Source organism: Sebastes umbrosus, chromosome 21, assembly GCF_015220745.1.
Source record: "Sebastes umbrosus isolate fSebUmb1 chromosome 21, fSebUmb1.pri, whole genome shotgun sequence".
NCBI lineage: Eukaryota > Metazoa > Chordata > Actinopteri > Perciformes > Sebastidae > Sebastes > Sebastes umbrosus.
In genome coordinates, this window is record NC_051289.1 from 20,820,110 (window position 1) to 20,839,710 (window position 19,601).

A 19,601-nucleotide genomic window follows, 5' to 3' on the forward strand; every position below is an offset into this window, starting at 1 on the left:
GAAGGATGTTTCCTTTTGAGCAGCTGCTGAATTCCTCCTGTGACGCAACTAAAACTGACTCTGACCTTGAATAATTTATCTTTTTTTAATGATTCACATAATATTGTGACATTTTTGAAGCTGATATATAGGCTTTCAGATCAGGGAAGCTTGCCTACCGAGCTGCCAATTTAACTGCAGCTTTGATTCTTCAAAGTCCTTTTTCTTGCGCTGTTCGAGTCTGCTGTGTGTATGTACAGCAATCAAGTGTTTTCAGTTGCCTTTGTTCATTTCAGACGCCTGGCCCTTGTACTGGTGCAGCCATAACGCCTCACCGCTCAAATGCAATAAAGCCACAACCACACAGGAATGTGGGCCTATGTGTGTTGGCTGTGATATGCTGTTGTCTTTGTACCCTGCAGTGTCAATATCGACACTGATGTTACTCCGTACCAGTTCCATCATGCAAGCATCACTTGGAATAGCCTACCGCTTTCTATTAAATGTATTAGTATTTTATAAACTTTTATTGTTCTAAATGGCTCTTACAAGTTTTATTCTATTTCGGTTTTCGATCTGTGCACATATTATCAGGGCCGGTTTAAGGCATAGGCCATATCAGCGGTCGCCTATAGGGCACCACCTTTTGGGGGGGTGCTGGTTGCCCTTAAAAAAAATTAAAAACAATAATGAAGAAAATAATTCCGGTGGAATAAATAAATAAATAAATGAATAAATGAATAAATGAATAAATAAATAAATAAATACACGTTTCACCCCTGTAACTTTCTTTGTCAAATTTTTTCCATCTGCCCGGCCGCAATTATATGTTAATAAAAGTGTAAATTGTAGTGAAACTGACTGAACATTTTTAAGCCAACAATATCAGGGACCGATTATTTATTTATATCATAATAGATACAGTTATTTATGAAAATAAAAATCCCTAACCTTAACTATAGAGCAGGGTGGTGGCCTCTAAATTTGAATTTCGCCTATGGCACCAAAACGGCCAGAGCTGGCCTTGCATATTATAATATTGCCTTGTATTTTTTCATTGCAACGTATTGTTGTTTTGTTACTTTTGTTGATGAAATTCTACTCGCTGTTCACTTTATCTTGTACCGCGCTTTGGTCATCTCCAATTTAACGTGCTATATAAATATACTTGTCTTAAATTGACTTCATGAAGCCACATTACCCATGTGTAGTGATCTGCCAGTGACAGGTGAACATTATATTTGCATGTTATGGTAAAACACAGCAGCTTCTAATCCCTCAAACATTGAAAATGTACAACAATGCTCAACAATGTAGAGATAAGACAGTTTTCACTGTCATATTAATGCAGTAAAATGCACATTTACAGGTGAGGTCATCTGTTAAACCTGATCCCATCACTTTGGTGGACCATGATGTGGCAAAAAAAAATCACCCCTCTCTAAAACATCCCTTTCACCCGCACCCTTTTTTGTTCCATTCTGTGTTAACTACAGGAAGGTTAATAAGCCACAGATACTGCCCGTTGGCTAACTACCATATGTTGACACCTTCCCCTTCACTCGCTGCCTGCCACTCTTCATAAAGAGAACGAACCACCTCAGAAAACCTTACGTCATCCTGTGGTTCCCCCCCAGTTTCATTGGTGTTGTCGGGCAGCATTCAGCGCTAACTGCCGCATAATTTGGATAAATCGTTTCTGGATGAGGCTCCATTAACATCATTAGTGAGATTTAGATTTAGGTTGCAGACGAGGCAGAAAACACAGTCAGTAAATGACCTTGTTTATTAGAGGAGTTGCGTATTGATTGTTTGATTTAATTTTCTCGGGGTCAAAGTGCACCCTCAGCTGTAATTAAGCTCACAGTCTATAAAAATGAGCTGAGGAAGAGGTTCATGACCTTTTGTGCACAATGCTACTTCATTGTTGGCGACAACTTCGATGGAAATTAGTCCATGACTCAGATTGAACTGTCATAACACCATGATGAATTTAGACACATAATTCACCGCAACAGACAACAGAATTTCCTTTATTGATTATGAAAGCATTAGCATTCGCAGTTTGGTCTTTCCTGGGAAAAATACTGTGATGTATCAGAAGTAGTATATTTTCTGTTTCCAGACAAACAAAACACTACAAAACTAAATTATCTTAGCTTGTGTACAGCATATGTTGGGTATTTAGAGACATTTTTTTAACTGTAATATGTCCCGCTCAGTGCATATCTTGATGACAATTGTTTAAACAAGACTAAGTCTACAGCCATGTTAGGGGCTCCTGGAGGCTGTACACAGTGATGCTTTGAGCTTAATGCTAACGTCAACATGCTAACATGCACACAATGACAATGGTAACATGATTAGAACAGAGCAACAGGAATGAGAAGTGATTGCCAACATGGCTGAACAAACAAAGAAAAGAGTTTCTGCAGAAACTTCATCAACAGAAAATCAAAGGAAAAATACATCGCATATTGACTGATTGATTGAGTGCAGCACAATATCATTTAGCTCTTGAAACCAAAAATAACAAAGAGTATTGCAGTAGTTGCTGCTTTTTGTCTCAATGGGACTGTTGTGCTTTTGTCAATGCTGAATTCAATGTTAAAGAGCACTTGTGTTTGTGCTTTTTCCCTTTTCGTTAGTGTGCTATATAGTTTTTTTCTGCATGTAAAAGTTCTGCAAAGTTACAAAGCCCAAAGTCCACGCCAAAGGGAGTTACTCTCCCCACAGAAACACTGCTCCTGAACTGCCTGAAAGGCCTTGCTTCAAGTCCTGCCTTTTCTTCCGTAACGTGGTGATGTCACCAAGTAACACATTTGTATAACGGCTAGTTAGGTACGACCTCAAACAAAGCCAGTTAGAGCGGAGCTGGAGCGGAGTCCAAAGAGTTTGGTTCAATTGACCAATCACAACAGATTGATTGACCAATCAGAGCAGAGTGTTTTTTTTTTTTGGGAGGGCGGGGCAGCAGCTCAAACAGAGTGTTTCAGACAGAGGCTGAAAAGACGTGTTGCAGCACAGCCGGTATGAGAAAATTAAAGCTTTTTTCAAACATTAAAGCATGTAAACATGTTCTAATAGAAACCCAAAATACAAGTACGCACCTAAAAATAACCATAATAGGTCCTCTTTAATTAGAACATCGTGAACAAATTGAATATTTGTGGCAATCAGTGAACAGAGAAGTATGGAATAATGAAAGAACACAGTGGGAGTAAATTACATTTGTACTGCACTGTGAGACTGCCAATATAAGGAGGGATCTGATCGTAGTGGTTACATCATACAGTACCAGTAGGAGTAAATAAGATCTTGAAAAGATAAGATCTCTGCCTCTCTCTCTCTCCCTTCTCTGTTGCATTATCTCTTTCTAATTATGCGCCACTCCACTGTCCTATTTCAACAGGAAATACATCATGTTAATGAAACAAGATGTTCTCATGGTGCCTATAAGCACTGATTCATCTATCTTTCAGAGCTGTGTCTGTCCTCCAGTGTGTCTAGCACGCCCTGATTAGAGTGAAAGCTACTGTAGCGGGCAGAACAGAGAAGTAGCACTATCTGTGGCATTTAAAAAAGTACACACGTAGTAGCTCTCTGAAAATGAAAATGAAAATATAATTTGTGCATGTCGTGTACATTTATAGACGACTCACTCATAGATATCTGTCTTTCCAACAGTTCCTGTGTCTGAAGAACATCAGGACGTTCCTGGCAGCATGCAGCGAGGTATTCGGCATGAGGAAGAGCGAGCTGTTCGAGGCCTTTGACCTTTTCGACGTCAGGGACTTTGGAAAGGTAAGGCAGATTTGTTAGGTGACACAGAATGAGCCGGAGGCTGGGCTCTCGGTGACGACAGCTGTCCCTAAAGACCAAACTGAATTAGTCGAATGTGCTTTTTTACATTTTTTTTATGCCTACTCTTGTCCTCGTGTGGAATTTATGGAACTTAGTCAAACTTCAAGTGAAAGAGCTGCTTTCCTCACACTCCAAGCTAAAGCTGAAGTCAGCAACATGACCCAGCAGTTTAATCGCTTCCTCTCATTAGAGCGAATACGGCTCAGCGTGCAGACTTTACGACGGGGTTAAAAGTCTGGCCTCGGGTTCGTTACTTTGATAGGGCTCTGCTCGTAGTGCTGTGAAGCTGTCTGCGGCTCTTTGACAGCCCTGCTGCTGCCCTCTTGAAGTCCCCAGGAGGTTCACTTAGAAATCAGAGAGAGAGAGAGAGCACGCTGCCGGACCCCGGTGAGCATGATGTTAGGAGTTTATGAGGCAACAGGGCCGGGTATCCTAACTTAAAATGTATGCATGTTATGTGTCAGTGGGAGAAACACAGGAAGACACGTGGACATATTGACGGACAAGCTGCCATCGTCCTCCATTTAATCCTGATAAAATCTTTGAAGAAGTGGCATTTAGAGCGTCATGGGACGCTAAAAATACTCCAGTGACACCAACGGCTATAATAACATCACTGATTAATAATCAGCTGAGATGAAAATAATACACAGCATGTATTTAATCAGCCCCACAGTGGTGCAGATTAATATTTTCATCATACTAATCATATCAGAAGTGAAACACAACCTGTAATAGCGCATTTCTAATAAAAAGGAACAGTGTTTTTTTTTATGTGGTTTTTATGAGAAGACAAATCATCAATACGAAACCACATCCTCTATTATGAAAAAAATTACCAACCATCACTTAAGGTAAATTGACTCATACTTTATGTATTTTATGATGAATGGAAAAATACCTCTAAACATATGTCTATTGAACTTCCCTTTTCTTGGCAAACACACACATCAGGGAGCAGCATTCTTAGAGAAACGTTTACGAAAGGTGACAGTTTGTGAAATAAAGACGTGAAATGGCCGCAGAACTTAAAGGGACAGTGTGAAGCATTTCGTTGATCCATTAGCAGAAATGGAATATAATATTTATATGTTTTCATTAGTGTATAATCACCTGAAACTAAGAATCCTTGTGTTTTCGTTAGCTTAGAATGAACCGTTCATATCTACATAGGGAGCGGGTCCTCTTCATGGAGTCCACCATGTTGCTCCGCTATGTTTCTACAGTAGCCCAGAACGGACAAACCAAACACTGGCTCTAGAGAGAGCCTTTCAAGTTTTTACGCTACCTGAAGGCCACCGTAGTTCACCAACACGCTTGTAGAAGAAGTACACGGATCTTTAACTTAAGTAAAAGTACCAATACCACGATGTATAAGTACTCCATTACAAGTAAAAGTCATTTAAAATCGTACTTAAGTAAAAGTACAGAACTATTATAATCAAAAAGTACTTGTTTTGCAAATTATATATTATTGTATTTATATTATATCAGTAGTTTAGTTCAGTGGTTCCCAACCATGGGGTCAGACTCCACAGGGTCAAATAAATCTGAGGGGTTGTGAGATGATTAAACGGGTAGAAAAGAAAACACAAAGTTCTGCTATACAAATTTCTATTAATATTTTGGACTTTTCTCTTATCTTTGATTTTTAGTGAAATTTTGGAGAATTTGATCTCTTTGGGATTCAAGTAGTAATTGAATGAAACTATCTGAAAAAAATAAGCTGATTGCTTTTTTTATGACAAGTTACTATATCTGTCAAATAAATGTAGTGGAGTAAGAAGTACAATATTTCCCTCTGTAGTGGAGTAGAAGTATAAAGAAGCATAAAATGAAAATACTCAAGTAAGTACACATACCACAAAATTGTACTTGAGTACCTGAGTAAAAGGACTTAGTTACTTTCCACTACTACTTGTGAAACTGCAGTAACGTGAGTGCAAAACTGTGGTACCGGCAGCCGACCTCTGACTACCGTTGCTCCTAAAGTAATGTTATTACGGTAAGGATGGCCTCTGAGCGAGGCGAACGGCGTTACCATGGTTTTGCACTTAGCGGCTCACGTTACCGTGGTCTTGGAAAGGGAGGAGTGAGCGGAGGAGTATTCAGTTGGTTGTAATCTGCAACCACACCACTAGATGCTACCAAATCCTACACACTGTACCTTTAAGAGTGACAAACTTTTGTTTTAATAAGTGTCAACTGGCCACCTTGTCCTCTCAACATAAACCATATGCTCATTTGAACTTTTCAACCTATATGTGCATTGATTAGAACATAACTGGCAAAATCATCCATGTGTTCCCTGTAGAGGTTGACTCTTGGTAATTTCGGCGTTTATGTTCTCATAACTGAAAATGTAAAAAACTCAGCTAATATCCACAGAAAAACATTCACTTAATGAAGGCTTTGACTTACAAATGATATGTTAATACAGTCCCTTGGATGAACTCTTCATGATGTAATGTGTATGAAAAAAAAGCCATTTACAGTACTACGCACTACAGATCTTATGAAAAAAATATCTCTAAGAATAGAGAATGGAAAATGAGAGAGGCTTTAGATATGGTCAACAGCACCTTTCTATCCCTACTCGAACGCTCATCTATGCTGGCGTGCCGAGCTGAATTAAGTAGCTGAGAGAATTAAGTCATCTATTCATTAAGTCATCTATAATTAAAACACATTTGGACCGCTGGCAAGTTCCTTTCTTCACCCTTAAAGGGAAATATTTTCAGAGAAAACCTACAGAAGAACCAATAGTGGCTCAGTGAATTACTGTAGGCAATACAAATCTTTATCCTTACTCCTGAAAAACCCCAAAATGCCACTGTTAGGGGCTTTGTAGATTTGCTCATCCTTATGATTTTACATTCATGTGCATTTCTATTCAAATTTCAGCCGCTGTAAGCATTTTAAAGAAACAAACTGTCTATGAAACAGGGGGTTTTATAGGCTTAAGCTACTACTGGAAAAGCCCATATATATTAAAACATAGTCACAAAAACAGCATATCTTTTATTTTTCCTAAATTATTTATTTAACAAGGTAGTACTCATTGATTTCTGATCAGTCTGAGGAACTTCCCAAACATTAAACCCAATTAACAAATGTTTTTTTTATTGCTGAGAGTTAGTAAATGTTAATAAACATAGTCACCGTGACGTCACCCATTGGTTTGCCTTAATATGAAGACTCTGCATTTTGGCTGTCACCATCTTGGTTTTTTGCAGAAGTTACACAAGGGTGGAGCTAAGTACAACCGAAAGCTGAATAAGACATTTTAGGCGAAATGTTACAAATAACTTTCATGAACTGAAAACACACTTTGAAAGCGTTAAAGTTCTGAGACGAAAACATGGACCACTCCCAGACCGGACAACGGAGAACAGCGATTGAGACCATAAAGTCATGTTTACAATGTTTACTGAGGTAATAAATCAAGTGAGAAGTAGGCTCATTTTCTCATAGACTTCTATACAATCAGACTTCTTTTTGCAACCAGAGGAGTCGCCCCCTGCTGGCTGTTAGAAAGAATGCAAGCTTAAGGCACTTCTGCATTGGCTTCACTTTTCAGAACCGGAGGTATCCTACTGTACACTATGGAGCTACAGCCGGTTAGCTTAGCTAAGTGAAAAAAACAGCTATTAGCCATTTTACATGGGAGTTTTCTGCAAGACTATATTTTGGCTAGCTTTTTAAACAAACTAAATATAATGTGTTTCTTGTGTGAACTTTAGAGATGCTTGAATGCAGATTTTGTTTAGGCAGAGCCAGCTGTTTCAGGTATGCTAAGCTAAGCTAAGAGGCTGCTGGCTGTAGCTTCCTATTTAACAGACCAGCCCAGGACTTTCAACTAGGAGACCAGTGTTTGAGACTGGTGTTTTTCTATACAAGTTACGTTAGTGACGTTTGTGGCATGTTTTCTGTACTTATGTTACATTGTTACTGTACTTGTTTTACTTCATTTACATACTTGCTTACTTGCTATTTCCTAAACATAACTAAGTGTGTCTAAACCTAAACTGTGGACGCTATTGTAGTTTTGTTGCGTGGCGTATAAATGACACACAAAAAGCCTAAAATGTGTCCTCCTGAGATACGGAATGACGTTGTAATTTTGTGCTATTTATACACCTTCCAGTGAGGCCAGGTTGAACTCGATCCTTCCTCAGATAGCTCTTATCATAACTTGACAGTAAATGCCTCTGTATCCAATTTCCCGCATTCTCCCTGACCACTCTCAGATGAGACGATAAAGTCTTTATCAAGCACAGACTCATTTTCATTTTTTTCGCGATGTCCGATTTCTTTCTCATTTCCCTCAGTGATTCCAGTTTGTTCGAGCGCAACACTTTGATGACTCTCTTGAGTGGATCCCACATTGCCCAGAGAGAATTTAACATCTCTGAAATCAGACAGCAAGCAGGCCCCGTAATCCTCGCCTGGCTGGCTCTGCAGAGGCTAATGGAGTGAGGAGAGGAGGGAATGGGAGAAGCTGCCACTCACCTGCACTTCTAGCTTTTTTATTTTTTTGGTGTTGTTTTAAAAATAGCTGCCGGACTGCTACTGAATAAAACATCAACCTTGCCTGTTTATTTTAAAGTTGTTTTTTTTTGGAAGCACATGGATATCTCTCTCTCTGGGCTTCAACAGTCGTAATCTGAAGGTATTTTCCTGCCGTTATACCGGACATGTATTGAACTGAACTCACATGAGACAACCCTTTAACCATACAGCCTGAAAAATTCTTCTTGACTCCTCCACCTTAAAAGCTGGGAAGGCATCCAGCAGTAAAAGGACGAGTCCCTGATGAGATCCAGGCCTCAGAAAACATGACCAGACTCAAAAGGAGATTGTGCGTTTGAATTTGCGATAACACTGATTCATCTGACAAACTGCTTTTGACTTGTTGGTGTCTGTAGACTCAAACTGTGGCCGCACAACACTGCAGCAATAGTACTAGTAACTGACATACAGCAGGTCTGTCTGTAGCCCTTTTCCCTCAGTGCAGGAACATCTGGTTCGCACATCTGTCTTGTAGACACATGGAGGGTTGTGGGCTCTGTAGGGAGAACAGAAACTTGGTTGCACAGGGCATGCACACACACTGATACACACCTGGCAGATAGAGAGAGAGAGAGAGAGAGAGAGATATGATGGTATGAAGTGGTATGGTGGTATGAACAATATCCTCTTGCTGTTTCAAGTCTATTTTTATATTTAGAGGCATTTGGTGGCAAATAATGAAGGAGATGAAACATAAAACTGTGGATTTCCCCATAAGCATTACTAGTTTTACTATATGAGACACAATGTACATACAGTAAATAGAGCATAGCTTCGCTGACATAACCCTAGTGCCCTCTGATGTGTAAAAAACGTCATGTATCCTTGGTTGTGACACAATTGAAAATACATGCTTCCATCATCTTTCCTGAGTGAATGACTAACTGTCTCACTTCTATTTTATTGCGAATTCCAGTCATCTCGTATCAGCTCCTTTCAAAAATAGAATCAGAGTGCTGACGGGAGCTTTCCATGCTCAGTCACATGATGGACAGTCGCTTAGTACTTGGAAACAGTGAGCATCGTGGACTGACCTATTAAATAATGCAGCATACTTTAATTTAGGAACAACACTGAGACCAGCAGCAGCAGTAGCACATCTGTCATTCACTCAGCTGACTGTAAGATGTGCTCGCTGACCACAGAACCACTTGTTAAAGTGACTCATTGGAATCTCCAAAGTGTGCCACTAATAGGGGCCGTTACAACATGTGTCTTTTTGGATCTCAAAATTGATGTATGCTCATTTCCTAAACCTGGTATTTATTAATACAAATTTCTATTACTAATACTGATTTAAAATTACTACATGCATTATATATCACTATTGGAATTATTTTTTATTAGGGCTGTCAATGTTAACGCAATAATAGCGCGTTAACGCATATTTGTTTTAACGCCACTAATTTCTTTACCGCATTAACGCAACTTGCGTTTTTTAGGTTGTTGCGGGCTCAGTTTGAAAGCTATAGTGAAGATACTAGTGGCATATCAAACCTAAGGAATCCATTGGCACCAACCATGTCATACGTGTCGCAACGGAGGCTAAATAACGCTCCAAACTTCAAATATTGGCGACGAGAAACTGTCATGTCCATTTTATATACTGAAAAAAAAAAATACTGAAATTGACATGAAAACATTGATTAAAAACCCTACTTAAAATCTTAAAGACAGGCCATGGAGAAACAAAGCACATCTGGATGATTGATGAACACTGTGGACTTCATGTGGGCTGATTCCTACATGGTAAAGTAACCTCAGATCATCTGCTTTGTTCCATTCTGTGTAGACTATGCAAATTTTGCTGCACCGCAACTTCCTTCAAGTGGGCCAGGAGATGCCACACCTGCATGTGTTTAGCCGCATAATATGTAAATAATCTGGCAATAAGAGATTGATGCGGCATGCGCTTGTTTTTGCAGCTGCATCCTATTCGTCCATCTGCAGTGAAATCACCCCGCGTTTTACTGTAGATACGGTGTGGTAGTTTCAGTAATTAGACACAGATGAAGGATCAAATGTTCCTCCCAGTCCACACTTGGTTTGTTACAGTAAACCTTGTACACTCAGTCCCTACGTAAGTCAAACTGTTGTTCATTGGTGGGAAAAATCAATGTTTTAATATTTTTGTGAGGTTTTTTGCTGTAGTTGACAAGTTGCATTCTTAGTCCCGTCAATAACGGGAGTGCTGACAACACAATTGCATATTATTTAGAGAAGTTCAACGCAGCACTCCCGAGGATGTTGAAAAGCCTCACACATTACTCTCTATTGACCTCTGCATATAAAGACAGTGTCAGCTCAGCCCCAGTGGGCTTTCCTAGATTACCATCTTGTACCACCGGCTGTCTAGCATTTTTAGGTGGATGAAGATGCTGATTATTTTGGTGGGGGGTGGGAAATGACAACCCCGGGGGAGGGGGAAGCAGAGATGGAAAGGAAGAGGGAGACAGACAGAGAGGGTTTATTGATTAGTGTCTTCCTCCTCAGTTGACTGTGATAAATTTAACAACAGAAACCCACTAAAGGCTGATGCATCTCCTGAACAACCCCCCCTCATCATCTCCCTCTTTGTCTCTGTTCTTTTGTCCTTCAGCTGAGCAGATCTGTGTGGTCAGATATCAAATGTCTGCTACGTGCTAATGGATACTTGGAGTGTATCTTTGTACTGCATGGCTAAGCTGCAGGAACGCTGGTCCACAATTGCTTTGGAGACAGGATTTTGATAGCTGCCATTAGGACTAAACCAGTGTAGTGGATGGTCAATATATTGGGATGATATTGGTCTTCTATTAAAAATCACATATTGGCCTGTGGAGGTTCCTCCCAGACCAGTGCTATCCTCAAGTGGATTACCGGAGAAGTCTTTCTAGTGTGGTGTAGGAGGTCTTTACTTCATAGCTTCGTAGGTGTCAGTCGGTTAAACCTGCAATTAAACCGTCAGCCTTAAGGAGCCGTGAACCCACCTGCTGCAGATTCATTAGTCTGGCTTGTAGTGCAGAGCCTTTCTTTCCCATCACGGTCTAAATGCTGTCTCAATTGCTTTTCTATTTTGAGAGAATACAACAAAAGTTACAAATACACAGGAAACACTGAAATTGGGTAAGTCTGTTGTGTTTTGGGCACACAAATGTGGCCTTAAAAAACCCATATCGGTGGAAACTTCTCCAGCTGTGCATAGCAGGTTTGTTTGCTTGGCTGAACAGACGCAAAAACAATTTGTTTGTTTTTTATTGGCACACAGCTGTACGACAGACCTTTCTGTGACCCATATGTAGTCAATTGCAGGTGTAAGCAGTAACATTATAATAGCTTCATTCCAATTATGTTGTGGGTGCTGGCTCACTGGCATACCTAAACTGGACGGAGCCATCATTAATGTTATCAATTACACCTCTTCTGCCTCCGTGTAGCTGGCAGTGTGGAGGGTTTCTGGTAGCTGGGATAATAGTTTGTATCAGCAATACAAAGGTGTTGTCTGCAAACATGTTTAGCTTGACCGAGGAAGTCGCTTTATGTATGTGGGGGTTTGCAATGTATCCTCATACAACTGTTCATATGATATCCTACGAAATGTTACTCCTCATTTTTCATGCGTTTTCCTACGAATGTCCAGCACCATGTGTCAATTTCCATTTAGGAAAAGGAGGGTTAAATAACTACTTTTGAAATACTTGGTTAAATTTAGGCAACAAAACTACTCAAGTTAGGTTTAAGCAACAAAACTACTTTATGTATTTATAAAATAACACCGGAAGTGCTGTAACTTAAGTACGAAAGTTAGGTGACAAATAAATCAACGTTGACTTCTGGTTTCACACGGGGTACGAACACCGGCCTCCTGGGTGAAAGTCTGGTGTTTTTTGACCCATCCATCCACCTCGACCTCCTCCTGTGCGGCATTTGTCACTCTTTATACTTCCTGGTTCACAATTACGTGGATTAAATACGAAACAATTTCATGGGATATTAACAAATTACAGTGCATTACTTTTTGTAGGTATAGCTACGAATGGTGTATGAGAACAGCCATGGTTTTGTAGGGTTAGAGTCTGTAATCCACCTTGACTTGCATTATTTGACTGTGAGAAGAAACTGAGGTAAAAAGGTTTCAAAGCTCAGAATCAAACCTGCATACTTCTCACTGTGATTCAACACAAACTAAATTATAACCTGAGTTCAGTTGGCACTGTAGAGAAAAATCTCCAATGTGTGGTGACTGTAGAAATGTTTGCTTTAAAAATCACAGTGCATTCACCTCGACTTCCAATGTTCATGCTGCGTCTGAAAAAAGCTCCCATGCTTCACTTACTTCCAACCAGTGCATTTGGAGTTATTGTCGAGTCCAAAGCAATTTGACGGAACCTGCTCTAAAGCCGTTGTGCTGAAAGCTCTATGTATAATCCATGGACTCCCAGTGACTGACTGCATGACATCAGCTTTCACTGGAATCCCACTTTTCACTTCAACTGGCTTTCCTCGAGCGTGAATGCACGCACACGTGTGCAAAAACACACACACACACGCCCAACCCCTCGCTGGCTGAAGATTGCTCGGCCCGAGAGCTCTGTGCCGCCCTGCTTTCCAGCTGCAGCTGAGATGGATTGTCTCTTTGATTGTCTCAGGGTGTTGGAGGGAAACTTCTTTGATGATTGCGGACATGTGTTTGATCCCTGTGTGAGCACGCTGGATGTCTTAGCTGTGGCAACCACCACATATAGGTTTCTAATAGGGGTATTTCATCTGGAAAGTAAAGGTTCTGCTCTGTGTACACACACAGATACTCCGACAAAGGCAGAAAAGTATGCTTGGCATGTGGGTTTGGTTATGAATATAACAGCCAATTCCTCTCCAACATTGTGATTTATGCAGACAACTATGTTGTTTTAAAGGCGTTCGTCGCTTTGACAGGCCTCTGAACTGTATTTTACATTGTTATAGGTTAAATTTTTCTGAGAATCTTCTTGATTTTACTGCAGCACAACGGTGGGCAAAGTTGATGTTCAGCAGCAATAGAGCTTAGGATTTTATGCAGTCAACTCTGCCGACAAAGCCATTGATGAAATCAACGGTCAGTGGCATAAACTCTTACTTGCTACAGCTTTTTAAAATCGCAATTTGTGATATAACATCAATGAATCATTCGTCCCTAGCATCCATTTTAATGTACGGCAGTGTAAGGTAGGGCTGTGCAATTAATCAAATTTCAATCACAATTGCAATTTTGGCTTCCAAAGATAATAGAAACAAGATAATCAACATAAAACAACTATTGTGCAGCATTCCATTTCGCAATGACGCTCTCGTTTTGTCTTGTGTTATAAATGCAGCGCACCCCTTTCTTTTACAGCGGTGCACGTTTGCCTTGCTCGGCGGGGCGTATTTCCTCCGTGGTGGTGCATCGTGACCGGATGTAGGTCAGCTTCGAAAGGCCCAGGGTAAAATTGTCGCTTTACAGCACCCTTCGCCCGGACTTAGTGCTTCCTGTGAGGCAGACTGTCCTCAGAGCGGCGATGTCAGTAACCCACATGACCCTCCTTGAAACACGGAGCCCGTCTCGTTTACCATGCTCTGTGGGTGTGCCTTTTTTTGCCGTGTCATCATCATTCATGTCTACACAACCAACCACAAAGTTCTTCATAGCCTCTTAATTTTGCTCTCAAAGTGCACCAGATTGATGCATTCAACTTTAAAATGTAAGCTGCAAAATGTTCTTTCTAAATACATGATTCATGAGTCGTTAAGTCGTCAATTGTGTTAAATAATCAGGATCTAAACATTGACCAAAATAATTGTGATTGTGATGTTTTGCCATGATCAAGCAGCCCTAGTGTAAGGGTGAGTGAAATGTTAGCATGTCTGTTTGGACCACATTTATGGGCCACAAAGAAATTAAAAATAACAACCGTTCAACTTCAGGTTGGGCTCGCATGATACTAGATGTTGATACATCAGCGAGGCATTTTATCTCATATTTTCTTGCTAACAACGCAAGTTAACTAATGAGGTTAAGGCTTTAGAAGAATGTCCTTCCAGTAGAGGTTCAGACTGTGGTCTAACTGCCCATGGAACGGTTTTCAGACCACCTCATTCATGGATGTTTTCTCTGTTGCACCCAGGTTAACAAAAAGTGTGAAAGCACCCGTCTTTGTGATGTCACATAGAGGACTGTACGACTGGGAAAAGAGATTAACGGCTTGCCCACACTAAAAGATTTTTCAAATCTTAACAGGTGTTGAAAATGTGAGAGACCTCACACATCACGACATGTTATGATAAATTTAACAATAATAATAAGCAATGATTTGGCCAAAACAGTGTGAGATTGTCTCAACAACGCAAATCGTGACTTTAGTATTAACAAGCATGGCGGACAACGGGCAGGAAGAATTAGCGATGTTAGTTTTTGCACTAATTTGTACTGAAAATTCACAAAGAAAAAAATATGGATGAAGTCATGGAGACATGTTAAATAAACACTTGCGTTGTTGCCACGTGACTGCGTCATCGGCTGTCTTCGGGGTTCACCACACACAACAGAATATCGTGTAGTGTAGTGTGTACCCGCATGAGACAAGAATTGAAGCGTTCAGCAACAACCTCTCCCTACTGTAACAGGGCTTCTGGGAAATTAACTGAAATTGGAGAAATATTGCCACCAGTACAGCTGGAGGGAGACCGAGGCCACATGTCATTTCCCTTTGTGTTTACACGTCGTACAAAAAGGTATATTGTTTCCTCTGACGGGGATTCTCTGACATTTACAATGCCACATGGACCTTTTAAATGCAGGAATAAGATGTTTGAATATGAGTGTGTCTGTGAGTGGCTACGTGCTAGTGTTTGCATGTGTGTGTGTGAGCTAGCAGTGACTCCCCTGAGGACTGACTCATCTCAAGTCTCAGTAAGCAGCAGGAAACAGGAAGAGGAAACGGTCACCACAGAGCCCCTCTGGAGTTGTTTCTCTCTGTATGAGTGTGTGGATGTATTAAAATTCAGCTTCAGGTGTCATGGTGCATTTACACAAGTGAAAGCAGTATTTGTGTGTATGTGTGTAGGTGTTGCATTCCTTCTCATGCTGTCAAAATCAAAACTACCTCCCCTGGTGTGTTGTATTTCTCACCGAGGCCTCCCGGGGACAAAACGCCTGTCAAGAACTATAGTTTTTTACTGTGTGTGTGCAACTGTGTGTGACCAAGACAATTGGACTTCCCCTAATTTCCTGAGCTTGTCTCTGTGTCGTCCTGTCAGAGGCTCTATCAAGTGCCCGCTCTTCCTGTGACCGGGCCCCGGCCCCTGGAAGTGGACGTGTGTGTGTGTAGACATAGAAAGAAACAGAGAGGCTAAAGGGTGCTCATAGTGGAAAACTGGATGGGAAATTAATGCTTGCCACTTTTGTGGTCTACTTTTGTGAGAGAGAAACAGTGTGTGCACAACATCCTCGCCCCATACCAGTTCAAAAGAAGCCTCCCATAGAGTTTGTAACACATAAACACCGCAGGTAGTCCTGCAGCGAAAAGACTCAAAAGGAAAATGTTCCTCGTTTTAAAAATGTAAATGAGTCCTTTCAACTGAAGATAATAGAGAAAAATAAACAGAAATACAGAACAAAGTAGTTTCATAATGGATTATGTCTTTTTTAGGGTTGTCAAAAGTTGACGCGATAACCCAAATTAATTTTAACGCCACTAATTTCTTTAACGCATTAAAGCAACTTGCGATGTTTAATTAACCTCGACCGCTATTCTATTTTTCGGTGGTTGTAGCGGGCCCAGTTTTAAAGCTAGAGTGAAGATACTGGCATCATAGGAAACTAGAAAAGCTAATGAATCCGTCAGTGCCAAACACGTCATACTTAGGCTAAATAACGATCCAAACTTGTAGCACCTATAGCACCTTTCAAACAAGTCAAATGCAATTCAAAGTGCTGTACAGACGATTGACAAAATGTTTTTGTTAAAAATGGATTTAGAGACTAATGCACACCCAAGATAAAAGTTCATTGAATAAGAAAGCAATAAGATATGGGTATTTAAGATAATAAAAGGAATAAAAATAACAAGGAAAATTAAATAAATAAAATTATGAAACTACACAAAATAAGCAGATTGTATTAAAATAATGAAATATTGATAAAATAAAATAGAATAAAAGAGATAATAATGATCAGCATTAAAATGTTGATGAAATGAAATAGAGTGAAATAAACACTAAAATGGTGATGATAAATAAAATAAGTATAAACAATAAAACCATAAAATCATAAAACACGACATAAAAGCCAGACTAAATAGATGGGGTTTTAGTTTACTTTTAAAAAATATCCTCTCAGTTCCTCTGGAAGGCTGTTCCACTGGCTGAAAGCAGCATCACCAAATGTTTTTGTTCTGCTTTGTGGAACAACTAAAACAGAAGAACCGGAGGATCTGAGGGGCCTTCCAGGTTCATAAACCAAAATCATTTCTGTGAGGTAGTCTGGTGCAAGGCCATGTATGTAGTGCCTTATAAACTAATAAAATAATTTTAAAATCAATACGAAAACTAACAGGTAACCAGTGTAAAGACTTACACTAAAATAGTGCTCTCCTTTTGGTGTTAGTCAGCACTTGTGTGGCAGAATTTTTAATTAATTGTAGCTGATTTATTGTATTCTTTGGTAGACCAGAAAGGAAAGCGTTAAAATAGTCAAGACTGCTGGTTATAAAAGCGTGCATCAGTCTCTCTGTGTGGCTCAGAGAGAGATATGTAAGTGAAAATGGGTTCTATGGGTACCCATGAGTCTCCCCTTTACAGACATGCCCACTTTATGATAATCACATGCAGTTTGGGGCAAGTCCTAGTCAAGTCAGCACACTGACACACTGACAGCTGTTGTTGCCTGCTGGGCTGCAGTTTGCCATGTTATGATTTGAGCATATTTTTCATGCTAAATGCAGTACCTGTGAGGGTTTCTGGACAATATTTGTCATTGTTTTGTGTTGCCAATTGATTTCCAATAATAAATATATACATATATTTGCACAAAGCAAGCATATTTGCCCACTCCCATGTTGATAAGAGTATTAAATACTTTACAAATCTCCTTTTAAGGTACATTTTGAACAAATAAAAAATGCGATGCAATCGCAATTAATTTGCGATTAGTTGTGATTAGATATCATAATCGTTTGACAGCCCTAGTGTTTTTATAACTCTCATTTGAGATGCGATACAAACTCTGCTGTCCTGCTGCGTTATTGATTGACAGCACTAGTAGATAGTGTAAAGTTAACCGTGATGCAGGGACCTTAGTGTGAAGGCTTTGCACCTCAGGGTGTTGCTTGGTATTGAGGTTACCTGGCCGCGCTGCAGACGTGCCAGGTATTTATAGACCACTGCTGAGTCTGGGCCAGCCAGAGTGAAGCACGTGAAGCTATAAGCCACCATGGTCAGGATCAAAGACTGAAGTGCAGGTCTGCGAACGAGCCCTCCTCCCCTCGCTGCCCTACTTTCTGACAGCTTTTTTCCCCCCAGCTTCGAAACTGAGCCACCTGGAACTACAGACCTATATCTCACTGTGACTAAAACATTAAGAATAGGGTTAGGTTGATCTATTGGTTTGCAAGGCTGATAATGAACCTATTAAAAATGGGATCTGTGTTGTTGACAGATATGATGCTGTTTGATTCATGTAAGAGAAAACACACCAATCTATCATCAAATAATGCAGCACTTCTACAATATTTGTCTATGGGATGACCTAAAACTGAACTCCTTTAAATGTAACAACAAATTGGATTCCACTGAAATATGTGTCAATATAGCATTGCAGGTTTATTGTTACTGGTATTTTTATGGTCTTAATGTTATTTTGGAGGCTTTTCCACTCTGACAAGAAGAAAACATGGCGGCTTGAACAGTCCTTGCAATATCGGCTAAATATTTGTTTCCCGCTGCTTCAATTATAGCCCTGCTCCAGGACCATATACATGTCACAATCCTACATGGATATCTCTCAGAACTCGTAAGTTGAAGATCCGTTGAACATGCAAACTCACTGGATGGTGGGCATTTTTCTGTACCTATAAACTTGGAAATAAAATTAGGTGGCTGTAGAGTGAATAAAAAACATGATTTATTCCGATAGAGAGAGGTCTCTTAGGGCGCTTTCACAAGCCAACATTTAGTCCGTTTTAATTGAACTCTGTGCTGTTCGTTTGGGCAGTTGAACACAGTAATCGTACTCTGGTGCGGACCAAAAGAACCAAGTTTCTGAGCAAACCCTAGTGCGGTTCGATTGCAGTGAGAAAATAATCCGACCCAATTGGAGGAACCGAACCAAAACACAGGCTGTCTTTGTTGAGATGGACTCAGTTAAACGACAGGTTAACATGACTGGGAGAGGGCTGACCTGGACTTCTGCAGAAGTCCGATGTTTGCTTGACATCTGGGCCGAAGAGAACATACAGAATATGCTAAATAAAGTCCACAAAAACAGTGACGTTTATAAAGTCATCTGAGATAAACTGGAGGAGAAGGGATTCGTACACACAGTAGATCAGTGTCGAGTCAAAGTGGAAAAACTTGCTGACAGCAATATATCAAAGTCTGTGATTTCCTGCATAGAGGTGGCAGCCTTCGAGACGGAAAAGATAAATATGCTCCTTCATCAACGCCACTCAGCAACTTCATTTATTAATTTGGTCCGCTTTAATTTGTGCACTCTGAAACCGAACCAGACTAAATGGAAAACGATCCAAAAGTATCAGTTTCACTCCGATTCGGATAAGCCAAACGGACTATGGCTTGTGAAAGTGCCCTTACATAAAAGTCAATACAAATCGTGTAAAATCAAAGTGATAAAACAACACTTGGCCGAGAAATAGTCCAGCACGAAACCCCCCGTACCTCTGCAACGTGTTGTTTTTACACTGTTTTTTGTATAGATTAAGCAAACAAGATATAACTCGTTAATTCGTGAGGTTTAAAATGTGCTAAAAGGCTGATTCCCTTACCTTTGGACAGGTCTGGAACTTCATCATTTAGGGACACGGCCACTTGACCTTTGGTGTTGTCAGTTTTTTGAGGCCACAAAGGCCAAATGCCAGGGCAGCAAGGCCATCAGATAAAGCAATGACTTTAAGTACACGGAAATAATGAATTTAAGGAATTTATTAAGGGTTATTGATGACTTTATTTTTAAT

General features: G+C 40.2%; 1 protein-coding gene across 4 annotated transcripts in view; it reads left to right on the top strand.

The window, feature by feature from the left end:
• The window catches only part of LOC119480426 (guanine nucleotide exchange factor VAV3), a 113,823-nt gene that overhangs the window by 16,612 nt on the left and 77,610 nt on the right, over positions 1-19,601 (top strand). For all 4 annotated transcript variants that reach the window (XM_037756616.1, XM_037756619.1, XM_037756617.1 and 1 more), the window contains exon 2: positions 3,667-3,783. In XM_037756616.1, coding sequence (XP_037612544.1) covers positions 3,667-3,783 — 117 coding nt within the window. The remainder of the gene's footprint in view (positions 1-3,666; positions 3,784-19,601) is intronic.